The following is a 24,632-nucleotide window of genomic DNA, read 5'->3' on the forward strand; positions in this document are numbered from 1 at the left end:
TGATGGAAACAAAGAAAATAACACTTCTCACAAACTTTTTCCTTAACTATTTCACAGATTATTTTTTTTAAATAGTGTAAATACCCATATTCATTTCTTCTCGAATTCAAGATATCATTCTGTAACATATTTCTTAATTTTTTAGTATCCTTCAGTTAAACTCTGGTTTTCCTACTAAAATGTTATATTGTATCTTTCAAGTTGAAAACATTTAAAACAGGATTAAAATCCCCGAACTTCTACTTCAATGAGGAATGTTAACTTACAAGAATATCACCTTGACATTAAGAGTGCTCAACATCTACTACAGAAATCATCTTCAAAAAAAAAAAAAAAAAAAAAAAAAAAAAAAAAATCACACTACAGTGTTTCTAATACACTTCTTTTCACCCATTTCTAAGTTCCTTTTAGTCAGGAACAGAGACTTCTCCAGCCACCAGTAAAGAAGATGGAAGAACCAAAATTGTAGATTAGTTTTATACATTAGTATGATTAGGATAAAACTTGTTGGTGTTACAAAAATATATTTACCTATCAAAAATTGTATATAATAAATTGTTTAAAAATGTCTCTTCATAGATATGGCTAAAACTAGCAAGATGTCCTCCAAAATCTTGGCATAATGCTTCTGCTTCATCCCATGTTCTTCTCATCAGAACTTTCTCATTGTGAAATATCTGCAATAAAATAAACACTGCCATAAATGTAGTTGTTTTTGGACAGCAGTTGTTTCAGAAATCCATAAAAATAAAATATTTGCAGTTTTGCCTACAATAAAGCCATGCATATTCCAAGTATAACTCTGATTCAAGTCTTAAGACTTTCACTCGCTTTAAAAGAGTGAAGGATGGTAACAACTGATTTTCATTTGTCAAGTAAAAGAGATAATGCTTTTTCAAAAATATTTTAGGAACAGCATATTCCTAAGTGGATGCAGAATCAGAAAAATTCAGAGCAAGTTTGTCATGTACCTTGTAGCAGCTGAGCAGATTAGAGTCTGACTCCCATCCAAAATAGCAGGAACTCAGATGTTTTTGAAAAGTAAGTTCAGGCTCTTCATAGGAGTTGATTTTTTGCTTGCACAATGACATTGCTTTTAAGTTCTTACAGCTTTTCACCTCCCAGTAACCAACAGGGTCCTGCCCTCTCACAGCCACACATCCTCCAGAATGACCTAGACATGGAAGTAAGTGTTGAGTATCAGAATACAGCATTTGAATTTTGTGAATTTTTGGTGAAGTTACTGTTTTATTGGCATCAGGTTTTGGATAAAACCTCAATGAACTTACAAAAGTAGCAAATTCTCTGGTCAGCAACCAGTCTATAAGCCTGTCTTGTCTGACTTGGGCTTGTAAAATGAACCATGATGAAGGATTCCTCTCACAAAATGCAGGAAATTAAATGCAATTTCAAACAGTACTTTCACAAACTGCAGTAGTAAAGCAATAAATGTAAAGAGTCCAAAACTCAGAAACAATTAGTGAAATGAAGCATCTTTATTATTGTGTCTCTATTCTCAGGTATTAAAAAGGTTTACATTTAAAAGGCTAAACAACTACTTAATTTTTTCATTTTTGTTTTCTTGGAATGTTTTCCGTTGGATTAATATAAAACAAAATCAAGCAAGCAAAGTATCAGCAAACTAAAGGGGAAGTAGAAAAAACTTCCACACAGTACTCTTGTTGCCAGAAATGTATCTAAGACAAACTCTCCCCTCTGTTTTCATATAAAATAAAAAATTACAGACTGTGACTGTTACTGAATAAAACTCGTTTCTTTGCTGGGAACTTTTGCAGGGAATCTTGGGAAGCCCTGATGGCCTCCTTGAAAAGGCCATAAAGAAATGTATGAAAAATATCTCACAGAGAAAGAAAGTATGTTTTTTTCCTGATACAGTCTTTACCTAGGGACTGCTGCCGAAAAGGAGATCACCTCCAACACACAAGTTTTTATATTACTTTGTCTTCCCAGCAGATGATGGAGAAAACGTCAGTTTTCCCCCTGCCACACCGGGGGGTGGGAAGAGCAACGTCCAGCATCCTGCCACGGTAAAGGCGCCTGGCTGGGAAACGAGGAAGGAAGCTCTGGCTTCTCCACAACATCCAACTAATGTAACTAAATCCCCAGTAGGAAGTTAGAGTCAACAGGAGATGTACACCTCTCTCTCTCTGCTCTCCTGACCAGGCAGGGAGGAAAGGAGCAGGACTCTGCTGTCACTGGTAAGCCACTGGTGGCAGGGGGAGAGAGTGCATTGCCCCCTCCCAGCCATTTCTCTTTTTTTCTCAGCACGTTACTCACGTGGCTGGTACTTGTTCCAGTTTGTGTAGCTAACGGAGCGATTCTTCCCTGCTGCACTTAGCCAGAAGTACTCTCCTGTGTTGTTAAGGTCTTGCAATCCTATCCAAAAATAAGTTCTCTCAGATTTTACCATGCTATGGATCATGCTGTTGATAAAAGCTTGTTCAAACCTTAATAAAATAATCAAAACAAAAAGTTTATTAGGATAAAATAGGACAGCTGGTATTTCAGTGAATAGCTCTCATGAAATGATTTAAATTATGCGAGAAGAGAAAAATATATCATTTTCTTTTTTCTTTACAGAATGCTGTGGTGAACTTCAGGCAGAAGTCTGTAATATTAACCATAATTTTTACCTCTTTTTCTTCCCCCCCCCCCCCCCCCCCGCCAGCATTTGGGGGCATAGGAAAAACAATAGATTAAGATTTTATAAACTCAATTCTTATACTAGAAGATGTAAAGACAGAATATATTAATGATGCACATATAAAAATAATACACTTCTTATATGAAGAAGAAAAAATAGTAGGGTCTGAAAAAGCTATAGAAGAAAAAAAAGAAAAGGGATTGCACAGAAGTATCCTATTAGAACCAGACACACAAAAGAGCATTGAAAAACCAGAGCTGAAGGGCTCAAAGCACTAGCTGACCTGACTACAGAAGGAATCACTTTTTAATTCTTCAGTTTCCTCACTGAAGTTATGTGAGGGATTTACACCTTTTTGCAAGTAATAATTGTTGCATATAGTAACCCATTTGTCTCTTAAATGTCATTTATTCAGATATAATTGATATAGCAACACACAAAAATGCTTCAGTTTATAAGCACTTTTAATCAGCTTCCTATGAAAATATATACAGCAAAGTAAATTCCCAGTTTGATAAAGACTTATATGACTTCTTGGTTTCACACATTGTGAAAAGAATGGCTAAATACCATAAGGATGACATTAATGTTAAAAATTGAATGTATCTGTAACACTGAGAGCAACTGAGAACTTTAATTTTCATTTCCTCTGCATATTCTCCTTCTATATCAACTCTCCTTCCTCTAGAACCTACTTTTTAATGAATATTTTAGGATCAATACTCTGAAAAGTTTTTGCATTTTTCATACCAGAATAACAAACCTCAGCAGTAATTTAAAAAAAGAAACTAAACTAATAACTAGCCTCCTTTGCCACTCCAACATTGGAGCTGGGAACTAATATAATAAACAGTGATGGCTACACCCACCAAAACTCAAATAAAAGGAAATACGCACAAAAAAGACAGAAGACATCTCTCCAGTGAAGTGTAGCATGCCCTCAGCTCCCTGGGATGTTTGAGCTGCAGATGTGCAGCTGCAAGAATTTGTCCTTCATCCTCCCTGTAAGGATCACTGTCATACTGCAGGACAGTGCCGTATGCATCGTGCACAATCCTGAAAACACCCGGCAGGCCAGATACCCATCGATGTATATCCTCAGGTGGGGTAGCCTGCATTTTCCTAAAATTTCTATCTATCATTCATCAGATTGCTGGTGGTTACAGTGCTTCTCCCGTCCTAAAGGAAGGTATATTTTCTCCTTAATTTTTTATTTTTTACAATAATATATCAAATTTTACAAATATATCTGTAAGCATGTCATAAACTTTAATGGGAATCCAACATATAGGGTAAGTCACAAAGACAGCACAGAAAACCCAAGCATCTGGACATCTGTAGAGGAGAAAGCCTTTGCTGAAGCTGGAATACAGGTAAACAGGTACAAAGCAAAGGAAGACAGACCTCAAATGCTTTCAAACATGTACTCTCTTTCTCTGTTTGCTGAAAACTCATGTTAAATGCATACATAAATAGAAACATTTATAAAACATTAACTGATTTGGATTAAAAGTTGATTATTTTGATTATAAATATTAAGTAATTTTCATTTTTCAGTATAGTTTCCAAGTACACTAATAGTTTCTTAAAGATGACACATACCTCTGTGGAAAGCATTTTGTTTAGACTCCTGCATGCTCACATGTGTCCACACTGCTCTAAATGTTTATTGGCCTAATAATTGCTTTTTGCTAAATTTATTCCCAATTAAAAAATAAAGCAAAGCGCACCTTTGATTTTAGCCAATGTTAGTAATTATGCTTGCCTCTCACGCAAATATTATTTCATAATGGTAATATCTTTTGCCATGCAACACTTTCTAAAGTTAGAATAGCTCTTGTTAGAGGTATCTTCACGCTGTCTAGTAGGATTAACTACCTGTTTGTTATTGATACAAGTGCAGATGGGCAGAAATAACCACTGGAAGCATGTTCAAAACTTCGAGGGGTACTGTCGATTTTGTAACAATATCCACCATGTCTTTCCCATCCCTTAAAAGAAATGAACATTATTTTATAGATTATTAATTATTATATAGTTGTTAAAAACCTGATCCCTTTTTGTACTGTCTGATCATCACTGATGTCCCTACAGCCCTTTTCCTTTCTACTGTGATTCAAGAGTAGTTACCCTCAAGGTCACTGAAAATGTGGGTACATTTTAAACAAAGTTTAAAATTTAAACCCTCAAATTGTGCAAACACTGGCTTAACACACACACAGAGTAACATCTTTAATGAGTATGATAAAAAAGTGGGCAACAGTTAAAGCACTCTCCCCAGATACTACCTTTGTTTCCATTTTATACTTTGAACATTGTTTTACTGACTGAGTTTTGGGGAGGTATGCCAGGTCCCTCAGACACCCATCTCTGGTACAAAGCACATAGTAGCACCTGTTGGTTTCCACCTGTGGCAACTCATTGCTGGTATCTGATACCTGAACAGCAAGGTAAACACTGCCATGTCAGATTCAGTTAAGTTGTTATAAAAAAAGATTACAGCTGTCCTTTCTCTTCAAATGTAAACAGAAATATTTATTCCAGAAATTGCTGGCCTTTCATACAGCAATGAACTCTAGTTATTTACCTTTTTTTAGCTCCCTTTCTCATTTTCAGATAGGACTTCCAAATAAAAAATAATTTAAAAAAAATAACAAATCATCCTACTCTAATAATGCAGAATTAAAATGACACATTTTCATGGTTTATCAGATGAGCCAAAACATTGAGTCCATGGTCAGCCTGCCTCATTTCTTCTTATTATTAATCTTTTACTTCTTATTATTCATCTCTGGGTGTCCAGAAGACACTCCCAGGACTGGTGTGAATTCTGCCTGTGTGAGTTCACACAGTGTACCTGCCTGGTCATCCTGCTTGAGTGTTTTAAATAATCAAGAGAATAAAGAGATAATAAACCATCTCTGTCTAAATTTGATGCCACACACAGACAGGGTAAACGGCCGATCTCACTTTGCCTCTTCTGTGAGGGAGGTGCTGCTTGCAGGGGAGCTCAAAAAGCAGCACACCAAGGAGCAAGCCCAGCACCCAGACAGGCACCAGCAAACACTGCTGGATGGTGATGTTAACAGCAGGAGAAAAAAGGGGAAACAGATAAGCTCTTTTTCTGCTGTCTATCCTCAGGTATAATAAAATGCACAAGAAGATGCTGCAGACCGGTTCAGGACAGCAATCAAACACTATACACATCCTTCAGCCCTGCCGAATCTGGGGAGGCAAATTTCAGCTTCTAGTCAGAAGCCTGTTTGCTGTTGGGGTAGCTGACAGCTCTGCTGCCTTTTGCTATCGCGCCCCTTCAGTGCCTGGAAGACGGTTGGGCACAGCCCTTCGTATGGCACACGAGAGCACAGAAGCTGTAGCACCCATTGCTGTGGTTTCACCTGAGAACAACACGTATGCATGGCTCAGAGGCTGGTTTTGCCAACAAAAATTAACTGAGTTGAGGCTCTTCCCTATCTCCATATCAGTGAGCTGGGATTTCCCTGCAGGAAAACACGTTGGCAGGTGCCGGGGGCTCTGCAGTGCCCTGGGACCCGGTGGGCTCCCAGCAGTCCCACAGGGGACATGGCAACCCAGCTTTCACTTTGACATGCATTTAAACTCGGGGGAGTGGGGGCTGGAAGAAGGCTAAGTATTGACCAAAAAACCCTCTGTAGGGATGTAGGTAAGAGACAGCAAATGTCTAGTTCTCTTCCACTGCAATTCTTGAGTGATAAATGCACTGGTTCAAATAAAGCAGAGTCATCCTAACTTCTTGGAAATTTTAATCTGGAAAAAATGGCATAGCATACCTTCCTCTTAAAGCTTTCTTGGTGCCTAAAGACTGGAGCAAAGTAATTTGACACTAATCTTCACTTTTTTAAAAAAAAAAAAAAAAAAACAACAAGAAAGTTATGGAGTAACTGGAGGCCAGTAAGCTTGCATTGAGGACAAGCACAGATTGAGAAATTCCAAACCTAAAAGTCTAAATAATTGGTCAATAAAATGGCAGATGGCATTCTGTACAGATAAATATGAAGTGACGCACACAGGGACCTCCCTTGCACCCCTCAATCATTTCATGTATGAAGCAAGGGACAGCTACCTTATACTGTGCAGGAATGAGATTTGGGGGTTATGATGCTTAAATTCCATGGAACATCAGCTTAGTCAAAAAGTCAAACTGAACCTTAAGAATTATGAGGAGAGAAAGAATAGAGAAGGCTACTCTGTCATTTTAAATTCACTTTTTGCCATTTTTTGGAGTTCTGACCCCCAGTCTTGGGATATTAGAGAAGAAGGACATCAAGGATGATGAAATGTATAGACCTGCTTCCACATAAACAGTATGAGCAGACTGGGACTCTTGAGCCTGAAAAAAGAAGATGCTTCAGGGAGGGTATGACACAGGTCTACAAAATGGTGTGTGCCATGGAAGTGGGTGACTGTTTCAGCACAAAACCTTGAGGATGACAAACAACGCTAAGATAGCAGGAGGATGGTTCAACATGGAAAGCAGATGGCATTTTTTCATTCAAAGGGTAGTAGATTTACAGATGATCTCACTAAGTAATGTTGTGAATGCAGAGAGTTCACATGAGTTCAAGGGGAAAAGGACAAGCACTTGGAGCGGATACCCGATGTAGGCTGTTAGATACACTGATGCTTAAAAGGCTCAGGAAATCCCCTGAATGGTTGGCGAGTCAAGGGAAAACTGGGGGAAGCATTATCCATATTTGCTCTGTTCTGCTCTTCCCCAAATATCACTTGCAGCCACCTGTGGGAGGCAGAACATGAGGCCAAATGGACCCTTCTTCTGAGCAGCTGCCTTTCTGCTCTTTACAAGGTTTTGTAGCCTTAATAGAAGTTCTCTTCTTAAAAGTACAATTCTCTCCTCTTACAAATCCTCAATTTAGTACTAAACTGTTATCTTTTGATGCACTAATTAAAGTATGAAGGACCAGAGAAAGTCACCAGGACAAATACAATCAGGTCCACACACAGAAACCTCCTACTCAATTATCAAGCAGCTGACAGCTCCAAAACCTGTTTCAAAAGCTGACTGAAAGAAAATGTTTTAAACTGTTATTTCAGTGTTGGAGAAAACTGCCCAGAGAATCTGACCTTTGCAATAAAATATTTATTCTCAGTAATAGACTGCTGACTAGGAGAAAAGAACAGTTGACCTGCTAAGGAAAGAAAGTACTTAGCACTTTTTATGTTTTAAGATGACAAAAGTGTAGGAAAAAAAGAGCTCAGGTTTCTCGTAACTTGATATGGACATGTTGCAAAAACTGCAATCAGCAGAACCACAGAAAATGTTAAAAGTGAGTTCATCTGATGCACAAGTTCTAAAATCAACATGAGATGAAAGCTCAGTAATAACATATAAGACTATAAAGCTTTAGAAAAGCAAACAACTGTGCCTGAGGCCAAAGCTCCCTGAGAACCTACTAGCAATCCCAACTTGAACGAGGTACAAGGTTAACGAAGCAAAAGATCAAATGTGAGAAATGCCAAAGGATATTCTGTACATTTAAGGTAAGTCAGCAACAGGAAAATGGGAATAAAATGTAAACTGTATGTAATAAAGACAGCCCTAGAAAATTAGGCCAATAACTAGCAACAATCTATACACTGAATGTTAAAAGACAGTGAGCTGTCAAGACAAAATGTCTGAAATCAAATGTAGCTTCAAGTAAGCTTAGTACTGACTTCTTTTGATTAATTAATATATTTTTTTCACATTAGAAAGAAAAGGATCTATAGAAACCAAGGGACTGTAACAGGGTTCAGCATATGTTTTTACAGGGTGTGAAGCATCAACAAGTAGAAATTTATCCTGAGTAGGAAGTTTGACAGAGCAGATCAAACTACCTATGACCAGTGACTCAATCTCTTGAGTCTGGATCCTGTGAGATACCAGAAGCTGAAATGCTGTCAAGCTCCTGACTATAACTGGAAGTCTTGATGCTCTGCATGTTTCACATGTAGAGGTCTGTAACAAAGCCTTCTTACACTAATAACAGAGAGAATTCTTGAGTGATGAAATACATTGGTTCAAATTCAATTAATTCAGTTACCCTAAACTTTTGGAAGTGTTAAGCTGGAACCAAGCAGTAACTTCTGTCTCCATAGTGGTATGACCAGAACACTGGATCTGACCATTGCACATCTGGGGAAAGACTGCATCCGATTCTAAACAGTTCAACTTCAACTTTCTTATAATTCAACAGAACTAGTTGTGCTTCTTGAGTTCTCAAGAAAAAGGGCAGGAAATTAAAAAAGGAAGACAAAGAGCTAAAGAGTAAAGCAAGTTAGAGAAGACAGATTTTTGTTGACAGAAAAAGGGTTTCACAAAACTCCTCCAGAATTTTGAATAACACAAAGTCTACAAGTTTACTATTTTCACACTGTGAAAAGGAACCGATGGCAAATGAAATAATACTTTAACATGTTACCATTTACTACCAGAATGCAGAGCCTAAAAGCCTGAAAAGCTGTTGCAATGTCCTATTTACATAGCTGTGCTCCTTCCCATTTGTGTTTGAAAGCAAAAGGAATGATAATGTACGAGTGGAAGAGTTCACTCTCCATCTCAATGAAACTGATTGTTTTTCACCCTGACATTCCATTTCAATGTATGAAAACCATGTGTGGGATGAGGCATCATATAACAGCCATTATTTGCACAGATGGTGGACAAAAGGGTTTTCACTTTTGATCTAGAAAGAAGTAGGAACTTGGGTCATAACAGCTGACAACACAACAAGCCATGAAAGGGATCTTGGGAAAGCTTTTAATCCTACATCAAAATTCAGTTTACATACTTTTAAGGCAAACAATGAGATTTTTCCTAGCAAACATATATGTCCTTAATATGAAAAACTAAAATTATCTTTACAGTCATATGTTCCACAGCTACATTTAAAGGTTTCCTATATAATTCTATTTTATTAGTAATGCTCTGAAACAAACAAAAAACACAAAACGCCTTACCTCTGGACAACTTGATTCCAGCTCAGGAGAGACATTATTAAATTCCCCTGCTTTTTTACAAATGTAAAAAGACGTGTCTTCACATTTTTTAACCACCCAATGTCCCTCCTAGGAGATAAAAAGAAGTATATTCTGTACATACTCATATTCTCATGCATATCTATACACACATTAGATTACATGTCCTCCTCCTATTTTAAATTTGTAGTAAAAACAAGTAATTTTTCTCACTCCATTTATTTATCCTTAGATGGACCATTTATTTCTACCAGCACTGTCAGCAGGACTTTTCAAATCAATCATACAAAAGGATTTGTCTCTTTGAATCACTATTCGGTATGTAATGCATCTTAACTAACTAACCCTATGGCCATGACAGAGCACCTACTTTTCAGAACATATAAGAACTTTCTTTCTTATAGTCTTTAGTAAGAATAATCTTTATATTTGAACAGTCCTTAGTCAAGATACTACAAAGTTTGTATGATATAATTTTCAGACACCTAAAAATACTGAAGATTTTATCCTGAACCTCCTTTTCCTTTGTATTTGACATTTTCATTTGTTTGCTTACACCTGCAAACTGAGTAAAATATGGGTTTGTGTATCTAAAACCCACAATTTTACCAAAGTCCTATTTTCTGATTCCAATGGGAACCCACTTTTCCAGGTCACTGTAATTGTCTTGGCTTTCCCATGAATTAAAGATTGTAACCTGGACCCACTAGTGGAGAGACAACAGAAACCCTTTTTGATACCGTTTTCACACTTAGACAAAACATACTTTACCAAAAAAAATGGATTATAGTACTACTTACATCAGTCACGTATTAGTGAATTTAAGTACTGTTAACTGTAAAAGTAAAGTCAATTTACGACCAAATTACAAAAAAATCATCATTACCATGAATACCGGTAAAACAGGACATAGCATTATTTGAACATTAGTCCCAGTTTTACAACACCTGACTAATTTGGGGTCAATCTTACTGTTGACAACTTCTATAACTTTACATAGATCTAGATTACTATCTGGTTTTGAAAGATGCTAGATTAAATATTGACAGCAAGGTAAAATGGGCAGAGCTGACAGTTTTTCAAAACATTAATTTGAAGCTTTCAAGATCAGAACTGATGCATCATAAATTATGATATACATTACTTGGATTTTAAATTACGTTGTCTTTATCAAAATGCCTACTCATATCTGCTCTCTTCCATTTGGCAAGCTTTATGTATGCAACATTTCTTATTGAACACAAACTCCAAATCTATGATAAATTTTCTGTGCATCAGTGCTGCAAAATATATTGGTTTCTAAAGGCTACATTGCATTTATGACAACATTAATACACTAGGAATCAAGAATCAAAGTCATACCACAGGTCATGGTTTAAAAAATTACACACAGTGAGAAAATAAGTTATTACGAGCTAAAAGTGTCTGTCTAATTCTCTCACTAAGAAAAGGAAACTTACAGATCCTTGTGCTGAAACACAGAGTTGTCCTGTTCTTTGAAAGGTGTTAGGTTCCTGGTTATGCCAGTTAGAGAATTTTACCGGGGTGCTATCTGACCACTCAAAAATAACAGGGGTGTTATTACTGTATAATCCAATCCATGTTTCAGTTACATTTTCTGTAAAAGAATAAGTTCAGATTTTAAAGGTAAAGAAATAATGTCTGTTGTTCCTATAATATCAACACCGCCATTAAAAAATGTGGGTTTCAGGAAAAAAAAAAGCCATATAAACTTTAGGAAACCTTACCGATGAGATAATCGTCTACTGCCCTTGAAGACTAAATTGTTTCAAAAATAGATCAATGCTTTAAAAACCTGAAAACACACTTTAAAAACCTGAAAAATACAAATCAAGAGCGTATGCACTTTTTTTGAAGTGCTTGGGGCAGAAAGCCTGACATGAAAGGGAAGGCTTCTTGTTATTATCTTCCATGGCACACTCAGCTTTAGATTTCTCCAAGTGATGTTTATAAGTTCCAGTGACAGCACAGTTGTAGCCACAGTGGCTGGCAAGCATAAGAAAGACAAGGCTTATGGTTTGATGTAATGTTTTACTTGACCAGCTACTACAGGCAGAAAAAGTAGACAGGCTTTCAGGCATGTAGACCCTTCTGAAGAGAAACCTGAAGCAGGTCTGAAATAGAAGCAGTAGACTTTGAAGCTGAATATAGGCTGAAAACAATTACATCTATCCATTACAGCATCTCTGGAAATAATGGTATCTGGTAGTTATGGAGGGTGTTAATAGAGGTGAGGAAGATGATGCTGTCGTTAAGACAGACAGGACAGCAAATAGGATGGGTGGCAGGAGCAATGATAATGGGAGATGATGTCCAGTAAATTCAGTGTAACACACCATCCTGCAGCCACAGCTGATGGGACAGAGTTGATAAAACACGTCACTGTGCCCCAGCTCTGGGAAGCTTAAACTTACAGCCCAACTGTGCAGCTCTTCTAGCACACTGATGTCAGCTGGAGGCACAAAATATTCACTTTTCTTTGCTGCTGTTATGACAACAAAAGTCTTGGCATTGCTGCACCAAAGAGCTTTTGTTCATTAAGTTCCTTGTGTAATTATGCTACCTCTTAGGACAATGGGGACTAGCAGAACTCCTTTGATACACCCTGCTGCCATCAAAGGCAACTCTGCCAACATACCAGCAGCAGCAGCAGCTTTGCAGTGTGAACAAGGACAGCTTGAAAGCAAAAGAAACTCTAACTTGTTGTTGCTTCTGAGCACAATTCTTGCATTAGGATGGTCACTGAATATTTTGCAACAGTTTGCATGGAACCAGCCAAGAACAGGAAAGGACAAAAGCTAGGATGTTTACTGGGGTCTCACTGTGTTTACTTTGTTGATTCATTTCTGTATTTTAAGTATGGCTACTGGAGAAGGTGATGCTATACATTCTTATGACTGCTAGAAGGAGCATGCATCATGCTTTCTTTCTTGTAGATATCATTTGGGTGAGCCATGTAATATAGTGCTTAAGTGGCAAATGCTAAAAGACTACACAAAAGAGTATCACAAAACACTTCAAGAAACACTGCACACTTTAACTCCCAAAACTCACCACTTTCAAGCAAGTTAAGGAGCAGCTCTGCATCTGCCATGGAGGATATACTAATGAGCCCACTGTTGTCACTTTGGCATGAAATAAAAGCATCATTCCAGCTCTTCTCCTCTTTATGAAGTCTGTAGCAGTTGCGATTGTGTGGGTACCAGCCAGTGTCGCAACGAGTGGCATAATACTTCCATGTATCTTTTAATTAAGCATACAAAGTTTGCATATATTAGATAGAATCGCCAATGTTATGCTATGTTCATAATACACTCAAACACTATTTGCTTTCAGCATTTGAAGATAGTCATCCAAGATGACCTAAGGAGGCCAAAACACACACTCTATGGAACATCACCTACCAAGCAAACTGAAATTTCTCCCACTTTATTTTAGGATTCAACTATTTGGGCTGCTGAACTAGGGCAAACACACTAATGGATCTGTTATTCAGTTTAAAAGGTGTTGTATCTCTTATTGCCTCTGAACCTGATTCAAAGCCAGCTAAAGCGTTTTCAGATGCATTATGTACAAAAGGTTTGGGTAAGTCCTTTCTCATTATCTGAGACAAGTACGGAAACTTTATTTTCAGTTATCAGGAAGAAGCTGAACCTATGTAAGCTGTTCTTATTAAAAAAAAATGCTCCAATAAACTCAATTCTCTGTTTAACTTTCCCATAGAATGGGAGTCTGAGGCATTCTGTATACTATATATTCCATACTCATTATATAAACTCTTAAAAAAAAAGCATGTACAATGCTTTTTTGTATACCAAAAGTACAGCATGCTATAAAAATAACTGCAAATTTTGAGCTGCATCTATACAACTTTCTTCTCTGTGGGCCACTAGTTAATTCTATTTGAAGCCAAAAGCCTATTTTTAAACTCAAAAGTGTGGCTCTATTGAAATAAAGAGAATGAGCATTCTGAAAGTCTCTGATCATGTAAGGAACCAATTAATTGTTATGTATATTAAAATTATGTGTTAATATTAAAAGACCCTCAACACGTTTTCCAGGACCGCATTTAAACAGAATAAAGTGCTATTACATCAGTTAAAGTAAACTGTAGTCAACTTAAAAGAGCAAACCCATACATTAAGTTCAGTAAATTCTGTTTTGCTTTATATTCAGATGTCCTCTTGGTTTTCTTCCACACCCACAAATAGAATACAACAACATAGACAGACTTACCCAATGTTTCATGCTCTGTCTTATTTATATATTTTTTGCATATAAAAGGCAATCCAGATTCACATAAATATGTTTGCCAGCCATACTTCAATTTTGAATTAATCACTGCACAATGATTTTCTCTAAAACGGTTATCAGAGACACCTGCAAACACGTTTTTGAGAAGCACAAAATGACAAAAAAATGAGTTCTTACTTGTAAAGTGGTATTGTAAGGCTCTCTGCATCTTATTGAATGAATGTGTAAACATCCCTGCACACCCAAACTTCTAGTAATATTACACCAGTACTATGGACAGCTGAATATTGACCATGATTTATAAATGTGTAGCAATCCCTCCTTGGCTGCTGCTATCAGATGAGAAGCTGAAATAAGCTCCAGGGTCTGTGTTATATCTGCTGGTGGACAGACCTCAAAATGTAGCAAACCAAGTCACAAAGCTCATGTTAATATGCTAATGTTAATTACAGCATGTTAACGTAAACAAATTGCAAATCCTTTCCTCCACAAAACCAGCTAGGCATGGCTTTTATATATGCAACTGGAATCTTAAAAACACCTTTAAAAGTAAATGACAAAAGGGCTAGGCCATTAACACTTTGAAAAGATCCATCTCAATTAATGCTACAGCCCTAGAAGGGGCTTTTAGTTCATGAATATGAGTAAACATTTCTACAGAAAAGAGGTACACTCCACTCTATTCTCTTTACACATGTAGCTGCAGGAACAGCAGTCTGGTATCAAGGTGCAGTTACAGAGAGCGCATAATTACACAGTTACAACATATCCAAGAACAACATCAAGTACTTGCTCTCCAGTTCACAAACACCAGCGGTGCTCCATCTGACCACTGCCAGCCAGCACCCTCCTCCAGGCGATTCAGGCCCATCCACAGCATCATGTCTGTGGCGTTTAACTGCCCTGAAACAGAAAAAAAGAAACAAAGTAATACTTCACGCTTTCCCCACGTTTTAAAATATCTATACCTATAGATCTGCTGTCCCGACTTGTTAAAATAGGAATAAAACAAAACTTCAAATCAGTCTCCACAACGTTCAGGCTGCTTTTTTCCGTCCTTAGAAAAAGTCCATTACTTTGTTTATCAACACTGAGAGGAAAAGGAATAACTCAGAAGTCTGCATCCTTCAAAAGCTGCTCAACCTGCAAACCCTTCCTGGAGATGTTTTTGCTGACCTTAGAAGTTAAATCTAGAACAAGCAGCTACATAAATGCTAGCTTGTGTCAGCTTTACGTAAACCAAACAACTTTCAGTCCCTTCACAGCCAGCAGGAATATCAAAAAGCTAATTAAATAATTTTTAAAACTTCCTGTTAGCTTATATCCTGCAATTGAAAATCAGCAATAATGGGAAGCAACTGGCAAGAAACCTGAAGCAGCCTTTCACATCACTGCTCTACCACCCATTCCTCTGCTTGGTCATTTCCATGCATGTTAAATACATACGAAAGCCATGCTGTCAGAAGGTTCTACAAAATTTGTCTGAGTTGCTTGCTGCACAAGGAAAGCAAAACGCTTGTCAGAGAAAGAATACCACCCGTTTATGAAAACAGAGTTGGCATTTTTCCCATACAAGACATTTACTTCAAGCCTGCAGAAATGTTCTCATTGTTCACATTTGGTGAAGTCCAGCTTGCAAAGAAAACTTAACAGAAGAAAGGGACACCAGAGCACATTGCAGAGAAGGTAAATATTTGTATAATTCTCCAAAGAAAACAAACACACTCTATAACCACAGCTGCAAGAATGAGTGGGAATCTGTGAGGGGAGGGAAAATTAAGACCATTGCACCCTGACATAACACATACCACCACTTCTGCACTCGGGTTATTAAGGTGGTAACTTACTTTCACCTTTGCTTTTTCAAACAGCTTTCCTGAGGTGCATTATGTGACAAAGACTCACAAGCAGCAATGGGAGAGACATCACACAAAGTATTAACCTCCAAAGCTTACCCCGTTTTCACAGGTAAAGAGGAAATCCAACTACAGGTTTCCTACAAGATCCCCAGAGAAATGTCTACTCACTGCTTAAGTTACTGATGTAGTTCTGCTCTTCGGGGTCGGTGACACTCAGCAGGTCTCCTCCTTGCAGCTGACAGGCAGCCCGTGCCTCACGCCAGGTCAGCACAGATGCAAGGTTGAACTGGTAGCAAAGGTGCGTGTCGGGGTTCTTTTTCCAAAAAACATCACAGCCACTCTCTGCTCAAAAACAGACTCATCACCAACAGCTCAAGGCTATAAACTAATCAGAAATATAACACCTTGAACAATTCAATTAATGACAGTAGCATCCCAATGGAAGCATGATTATGAACTCCTTTCATATTCCTTTGTTAAAGAACATATGGAAATATGGCACTAATGGAACAAAATGTTGCTCCATATTTTATACGGTTGATAAAATACTTGGGAGCTGATCTGCTGATTTTCACAGCTCCCATGAAGCCAACAGAGCTATATTTTAATTCATACCAGCTGATCATTTGTTTCTAAAGCTGAATGATGAAATATTCGGACTATGAACACCTCACTCAGCTTGTGGAGGAACAGTCATTGAATCTCCTTCTACCTTGTACTCAAGAGAATAAACTTACTATAATTACAAATTATAAGCAGGGCTGAAAATACCATGTTTTATAATGGTTGCCCAGAAATCCCCATTCCAAAGACACATTTACAGCTGTTTTTAAAATGCTTTGGGACAGAGATCTGAAACATAGCTTGAGCAGGAAGGGCTTTCCAAACCTCTTCTGCTGATAGAAGATACTCTTCTGCGTATTTATGCAAGAAGCTGAAATATTTATGAAGATTATACATCCAAAATCTTTCCTAAAACAAGTATTTTTAAAGCTATTGATTCCAAGTGTTTTAGACCCAGGACATGTCCAAGTAGTATACAGAAGAAAAGGAATGTGCAAGATGTAATTCAGTCAAAAACAGAATGTGACTTTGAAAGAGCAACCCTTACTTTACATGCTTCAGAGAAGCTCCCTATATATCACTAGGACAGAGGAGGGAGAGAGGAGGGAGAGGTTTAGCTCCAGGGTAAGGTCAATAGGTTGCACAGAATGACATCCTTTTGCTCAACCCCTGTAGTTTGGCTTTTGGGATGAGGACTTGGGTCTCCAAAAGCCAAACATGATAAACTATGATAAAATTTGCTAAAGTCTTCTTTTGCATTTTTTAAAGAGACATTCTCCTCTAACAGAAGGGAAGTAATCCAAAACAGAGTGCTTCCTAGAATTACTAATAAAGACTAAAGATACCCTCGGGGGTTGGGGAAGGAGAGAAGACAAACAACATCTTACCAGCATTTGGGCAAAACCCCCATTTTTCATCTTGTTCATAGTGAGTTGTTGTGGCACACCAGTCAAATTCCTTTCCATCTCTGGTACACTCATAATACCACTTGTTGTTATATTTAAATGGAAAAATGCATGGGAAACCAAAAGAATTTCCCAGCAAGGTGTATGTTTCTGGAATGAACAAAACATGGAGATTAAAAGGATGCAGACCACAAAAATTTCTTTGCCTCCATATTTCATTATTCCTGTTTTTAGCAGCAATAATAAAAATAAAGTGTCTAAAGTTATTTTCTAATTGATAACACAGCATTACAAGTATGAGCAGCATTACTGCAGTGAACAGAATTTGGAAACACCAGTTTATGAAATTTGTCACCACGAAACAAGGCACATTTTCATAATTTACTACAATTGAAAAATATCAGAACAAACCTCTGAACAATTAACATATAAAATCTGCACTTACATTTCAGAACAGCTACATAAAGCAACAGTTAGCAGACTCAGTACACGCTCAGATGCAAACTCTACTTATTTTTTATTTATTAGTCTATGACACGTGAGCAATTTAGCACTATTTCCCCTTCTCCTCCCACTCTTTAGAAAGTGGATTTCTAATGTTTTTTCCATTCTCTTTGTCATTCTGTGGGAAAGGAAATGTGAAAGACAAAAGAATATTAATTAAACATGCTTTTAAAAATAAGTTTTTTACACCATGGGGAATAATAATCTAGCTAAAGAACTGATGTTACATACATTTGTTGTCACAATCAATTAATGTCTTATAAAATATTTTCCCATTGTACTCTGAATACCAAAATATTGAAAGAATCCAGTGCAACTGAAAGCTATAAAAGCTTTACCTCAGTGACTGTGTCCTTAACCTCAGAGCTTCTACAAAAGGTCAAAAAACCACAATCACACTTAGAATTAAATTGTTTGTCAAAGATCCCATGTTGATAACCTAAAGATCAAAGTCCTTCAACTGTAGAATCAGTACACACTTCCAAGTTCCTAGAGGCTTCCAGAGTTAATGGCTGGCTCCACACAAATAAAAAAGCAGTTTACACATTGTAAATCCCCTTTAAAGCCTTCTGATATGAGCATATGATACAAAGAACATGGATAAAAAAAAATAAAATAAAATATCAGGATTGTTTCTCTGCTTGCCTGCTACCATGCTGCTAGCTACAGAGGTGCAAGGGATTATCTCTGACCTGGCAAGAAACCAAATTCAACAGCAACAGGCTTCTCACCACAGCTATATACACTTTTTCTTTGAAGGCAGAAATGCCCCCTAACCTGGTGGACTAGCAGGCTGGCTTGCATTTGCACATGCATAAGCTAAAGCAGAAGAAGGAAAATAGAAACCGGAGGTGAAAGATTTTGCCAACGCAAATAATTAATTTGGTCCTGAAACTAGGCTAGAAGTACCTACCTAAGCCTGATCCTCTTCTCCCAGATGTTGCAGTGCTAGGGCTAAACCAGGTCTACTTTCATCTCGCTATGTGTACCCAGCAAATGTGCAAGACTTTTTGTAGGTTTAAATATTTTCTGTCTGGTCTTACGTATGAACTCCACTGTTTTTTAAAGACTAGGTTGGATGCTATAGTGCTTTCCCAGTTATTGCAGGTCCCAAAGGAAGGACTTTGGTGAGAGCAGAGGTCAAGCACGGCTATACCTGCACAGAAAACCACTGAGACCAGATCTGCAACCCAAACACCCAGTTCACATGGGGAGAATCGACAGCTCCAGTCTGAGACATGCTGTACAAACATTAGGTCTTTCCTTCTACAGATATGCCGAGGAAGAAGTCAAGGTACAGTCTGTCTGCTGCTGCTTCTAGTCAATGGATTTATCCCAGTCCTTATACCCAGAAAACTGTTCAGGTCTGCAGACTTGGGTCTTGACATACACTCCTACGCCTTTGCCAGCTGTACAGCAGGATTAATCAAAAGCCCAATGTCTGCTCCAAAGTTTGGCACATTCAGAGTCCAGGTGCTGAACGTTGCAAACATTCAGTCCATGCGCACTACAGTCACTGACTGACTTTCAGTGATGGAAATTCCAAATCCTTCATTATGCCTCTTTGGTTTTATCTGACAATGAAAGCTACAGGACAGACAACAGCAAATCCTTAGTTCTCCTTTTTAACTTATAGAGGATTTGAAATGAGTGTTTTCTGGTTTGCAGGGATACTGGTGCTCTTTTGGGTCCACATAATAGATAAGGAAAAAAAAATCAATTGCAGTATGCTCACCTCAACCACTGCACATAAAGAAACAAACTTTGAGTCCCAAACCACAGTACAGGATGGGAGGGATCATAAACACCTGAACTTGCTTCAAAAGAACTTTTGAAAACTTTTCCCATCTACATTTCTATGACAAAACTCTATTTTTACCTTGAAATGGGTATTCACAAAGGTCTTCATCATAGGACATATACTGTTTCCACCGATAAGTAGATTTTTTTTTGGCCACAATACGTTTGCTGTTTTCAACTGCTAACTTGTACTCTGATACACCAACTAATGCTTTTCCATCACAGTTCCACCATAATGAGTATTGAGTTGAATCACATTCAAGCATGCTTAACGGCTGTTCCGGTCTACTGATGTTCAGTCCTAGACAGGTACTTCTGCCTATGTTGAAAAGACGGCGATTGGACACCCATTTCCATAACATGTCCTTTGAGAGTTGACCACAGTCTTCCAGAACAAGGCCAACTGTGTCCACTTTAATGCACATGTTGGAGTCTTCACTTTGGATAATAAATATCCCTTTATCTGTAGGGAAAAAAAAAAAAAAGAAAAATAAAAGACGTTTCAGTCTGTAGAATAATGCAATTGATCAAATAGTATCAAAAGACAAATGTTTTAGTTGAAGCTATTTAGGAATAAAATTGAAAATATTCATCAGAATAAATGGCACTTCAAAAAATGAGTACTGGTCTAAATTTACTGCCAGATGAGTTTTTAATATGTGGACCACGTGCAAGATCACAAACATCAGGCTAGGTAATATTTCTCAAGTTGGATAGTCAAAAAAAAAATGGGGTGCCCAAAAGCATCGGTCACATTCAAAGAAAAAAAAAAACTACTGGTCACCAAGACATACCCAGTAATGGAGCACAGGCTTAAGTGTTACAAGAAGTCATACTGTACATTGTAAAATAAAACTCGGGGCTGGGGGGGGGGGGGGGGTGGGGGTGGGAAAGAAGGACTGAAGAATGCCATTAAAGTTAAAGCTACAAAGTTTAAGGCTGACATTGCCATATTCTCTGCCATATTCAGTCTTTGCTCTCTGCAACTACAGAGGCAGAAAGAAAATATTTTGCATGGTAAATAGGATACAGAAAGGGCAGGATTTATCTATACCATGAGAGCTGGTGGCCAAGGGTTAAAGTATGCCTTCCCTATCGGACACATATTGTTCAACCATACATGACTACCCTGGACCACAGCAGATGTTACGGGGTGAGCCAACATCCCAGCTTTCTTGGAATCATGTAGAAATTCAATGAACTCCGTGACATCACATTGTAAGTATGTGAAAAGAAGTCAGCTGTTCAATGTCTTATGAGCAAATATTTAACTAAGCATATAGACTGAAAATTGAGGGCAACTGAAGAACTGGAAATCAGCAAAATATAAACCTGTAACAGCTCAGCTATTTCATCCACTCTGAAATCCAATGATAATTAACCCATGAATCTCCTTTCACGTTATAGGCGAGATATTTATTTTATGCCTTGGGAGATTACACATTGAAAACTGAGCAGCACTTCCATTTTGCCTTGAAATTTTACAGTGACGATTTCTGCCACATGTGCTTTCTAGGTGCTGTAATTCATTACACCTTAAATCCCGAAGCAGTAACTATAATAAAAAAAAACCCTCTCAAACCGACATAGCCCACATCTAAAGTACAAGACACAGAGGTCTACCCTGATGCTGTGTCTGGGTTTTGAACATACCACTTAGGTGTAGCTCTAGAAAAGAAAGATTTTTCAAGCAGCAGTGGGACAGTGCTGTTTAACAGATGGACAGACAGATCAGCTCACCAATGTAAGATGCACACAACAAGCAGAACAGAGAGGATAGAGATGATGGGAGAAGATTTTGGTTACAGATTCTACACAGAGCACATCAAACAGTCTGAGTTAGAGGGAGGACAGACTCACACTGCAGACTGTATCACTGGTAGCAGGGGCTGTTCTCCACATGGCTGTAGTCATTGGTAGCTTGTGATGGCCTAGAGCAGGAGCAAGACTTTCTGACTGGCAGCAGGTGAGAATCAGCCTTTTGTATGTAACTGCATCTCCCAAGCACCTAGCAGCTGTCCTGCATTAAGTCCATAACCATCTGGGGCAGAGCAAGGTTCCTTTAATCCATTGGATCTCTATAGCTCTCAACTGTCTGAGCTTACTGAAAAATCATCAGACAACATTCCATGACAGATAAGTCGCTTGAGTTCTTAGTTTTCTGTGAAGTTGTGCAGTTTGTGCTGGTTTCATCATTCTTATCCAACCTAGTCCTCCATGGGCGACACAGGCGTCTCTATCTATGTGGCCAGAAAGGGTTTCTGCCTCTCATGCTAGCGTCTTTCCCACAGCAGTCTTATCTTGGTTGACCAAGAAAATACACTGCTAATTTGCTAGATAAGTGAAAGCTGGGATGTTGTTAGCACCAGTAAACACTGATTAATGAGGTTAATTCACCATGATACTGGGATTCACACTTAAATAAATTTCTTATGGAAAGTCCTAATCTACCTCCACCTCGACAGCACACAGCAGCTCCCATACAGCAGCTTCCACAACCCAAAGACGAAGGATTCTCAACCTTTGAATACCTTTATCTATAAGGCTCTTAAGAGTTGCAATGACTGTTGAGAAAAGATAAGGGTCTTACAGAGCCTACACAAATAACCCAGCTGGATGATCTCTGTGAATAATAGCATGCTTCCCTCTTTCCTTCTGCAGCAACTTATGCCAAGAGCAGCCAGACCATAACTCTTGAGCCACACAGCCCCCTTCCGAATGTTTCTGCTCCCCAGCTACAAAATGCAATTGGCAAGAGAGTGGTGCTGGCCTGAGGATTGCCAGGTGACTGCCAGCTCAAGGCAGAAGACACGAGAGATGGCAGGCTCAGTGACAGCCCCACGAGCCCAGCTCAGCCCTCTCCTCAAGTGGGGCAGTTGAGACAAAGGGAGCAACACCAAGCCTTAGGAATGCCTCTCGGGGTCCCTTCCTCTCCCCTTATGAATCTACACCATCCATTTTACAGGTGCTCTCACAGATGGATTTTGTCACAAAGCTCCTGGGGTCAGGGAGGATCCTATGCCCAAAATCCTACAGATGAAGAGCTGCAAGGGGCTCTATAAACTTGCAAGCCCCAGAAGACCCAAGGAGAAAAGGAGATAGCCTGTGCTTTAGGAATTGAGAAGGTGGAGGGAGGGCTTTGGTAACATCCAGCTTCTCCTACAATCAGGCCCCTCCATATGAGGGCAGAAGAACTGACAGCTCACCAGAACATCCAAGTTCCTGTTTACTTAAGTTCAACACAGCTAATAGTGAATAAATGGCTGTAAAAAACCTAGGAGAACAAGTTATCTTCACTTCCTTCCTCCTCACCTCCCACTTCCTTCCCCCCCAAAACGCAGTGAGAATTGCTTATGTATTAATAGGGAAAATTACTAGGATTTATTGGAAAATAGAAAAAAAAAATCTATTTTCCCTCTAGGTGCAATGAAAGCAACAGGCAGTGGAATAATAAGCAGGGAGGACGAGAAGGGCCGCGGGGCAGGCTCGCAGGGGGTCAGTGCCTGCTCTCGGCCCCTCACCCCGCCAGGGTCCCCCACCCCGCCGCGGGGCGAGCCCCGGACCCTGCCCAGACCCTGGGCCTGACCCCAGCGGGAGATTCGCCCCCGCCGTGACACGTCCTGGCCGCCCACCGCGCTCAGAGCCGCCGGGGCTCTGCCGGGGGCCCAGGACACACCCCGAGGCGGGAGGCCGGCGGGCTCCCCCACCGCTGCAAGCCCGGCCCGGAGCTGGGGAGCGGGGGGTGGCTGGGGGGGGAACCGCAAACGGCTCAGGAGCTGCCCGACCGACGGCGCCCTCCAACCCGCCGCGGGGCCCCCCCGGGGGTGCGCGTCCCGCACCGCCTTCCCCCCCCCCTTCCTTCCCTCCTTCCTTCCCTCCCCGGAGGCGTCACTCACTCCGAAGGGAGGGCACTTCGTCCCGGCTGAGGACGGCAGTGCCCGGCGCCGGGCCGCGGCCGCCGAGCAGCAGGCAGCACGCCAGCAGCTGCAGCCGCACGCCCAGCATCGCCGCGGCACTGCGCCCACCCGCTCCGCTCCGCTCCGCGGGACCGGCCCCGCCGAGCCCTGCCCCGGGGAGGGCAGAGGAGCGATCCCACCCCGGCGGCGCCCCGCGGCGGGGAGGGAAGGGGAGGGGTGGGAGGGGAGGAGGGGCGGCCCGGCCCCGGGGGGGGGGGGGGGGGGGGAGGCCCCCGGGCTCCCCCCGTGGGGCCGCGGGAGGGGCGCGGGGAGGTGGCGGCAGTTCCGCCGGGGCCGCCCCCCCCCCCCCCCGCCGGGAGCGGAGCCGCCGCCGGAGACCGCGCTGGGAAACGGCGCTCGGGCCGTCTGCCCAGGTCAGGGCTGGGGATTCGAGCGGACAGAAAGCTCCGTATTAATCTTGATTTCCGTCTGAAAACACTTTCTTTCTCATGCCCGCACTTCAGGTGCTTTTACCCTCAAAAGGACGAGGAACTACAGACACACTGGAAGACCCGTGATAGCACCGGCCGCGTTCACAGGGTCGCTGCTCTGTCCCTGAGCATCCCCACTTTTACAGACCCCACTCAGAGACTTGGGTTTTTAGCTAGGTCAGCTCATCAACTCGAAGTCATTTTACTTTTTGGCACGGAAGAAAAAAAAGAAAATGCCTTCTTCCATTTTGTTCATCTCTGCCTTCGGTTGAGTATTTGGAGGAGCTGCCCCACTTGTGTTGAGTTTCAGTCTTACAGAAGCTATGAAAAGTAGAGGGAAAGTCGAAAGCAGAACCTCTGGGTTAAAGAGAATAGTTTTACTGTAATCAGCAGGAAAGTTCGTTTTTAATCTGCATAAGCATGTTTCCGTATTCTTCTTTATGCATAGCAGACAAGTATATAAATATACATACATGTATAAAAATAAATGTACAGTGCTGAATCATAATTGAACTGAGCCTCTGTTCCCCCACGTCCACTTCAGCCATGATACAAGGATAGAAACAGAAACCTCTGGCCTTGTGGGGAGCTTCTCACTGGTAGTTTGGTAGAAGAAGGAATTGAGAAGCAAACACAGAAAGAAGTAGATAACTGGAGGA

General features: G+C 40.1%; 1 protein-coding gene across 1 annotated transcript in view; it reads right to left on the reverse strand.

Annotated features, from left to right (window-relative positions):
* Positions 1–23,677, reverse strand: part of PLA2R1 (phospholipase A2 receptor 1) — a 44,145-nt gene extending 20,468 nt beyond the window's left edge. Inside the window, exons 1-13 of the mRNA XM_042784314.1 lie at positions 23,483–23,677; positions 19,666–20,049; positions 17,265–17,432; positions 15,982–16,155; positions 14,744–14,857; positions 13,937–14,080; positions 12,755–12,943; positions 11,140–11,297; positions 9,662–9,769; positions 4,544–4,656; positions 2,299–2,468; positions 972–1,174; positions 532–677 (exon numbers count right to left, since the gene is read on the reverse strand). Coding sequence (XP_042640248.1) covers positions 532–677; positions 972–1,174; positions 2,299–2,468; positions 4,544–4,656; positions 9,662–9,769; positions 11,140–11,297; positions 12,755–12,943; positions 13,937–14,080; positions 14,744–14,857; positions 15,982–16,155; positions 17,265–17,432; positions 19,666–20,049; positions 23,483–23,591 — 2,180 coding nt within the window. The 5' untranslated portion in view covers positions 23,592–23,677. The remainder of the gene's footprint in view (positions 1–531; positions 678–971; positions 1,175–2,298; positions 2,469–4,543; positions 4,657–9,661; positions 9,770–11,139; positions 11,298–12,754; positions 12,944–13,936; positions 14,081–14,743; positions 14,858–15,981; positions 16,156–17,264; positions 17,433–19,665; positions 20,050–23,482) is intronic.
* Between the last annotated feature and the right edge of the window lie 955 nt (positions 23,678–24,632).

This window comes from Tyto alba, unplaced genomic scaffold (genome assembly GCF_018691265.1).
Source record: "Tyto alba isolate M040663 unplaced genomic scaffold, T.alba_DEE_v4.0 Super-Scaffold_7, whole genome shotgun sequence".
NCBI classification, from domain to species: domain Eukaryota; kingdom Metazoa; phylum Chordata; class Aves; order Strigiformes; family Tytonidae; genus Tyto; species Tyto alba.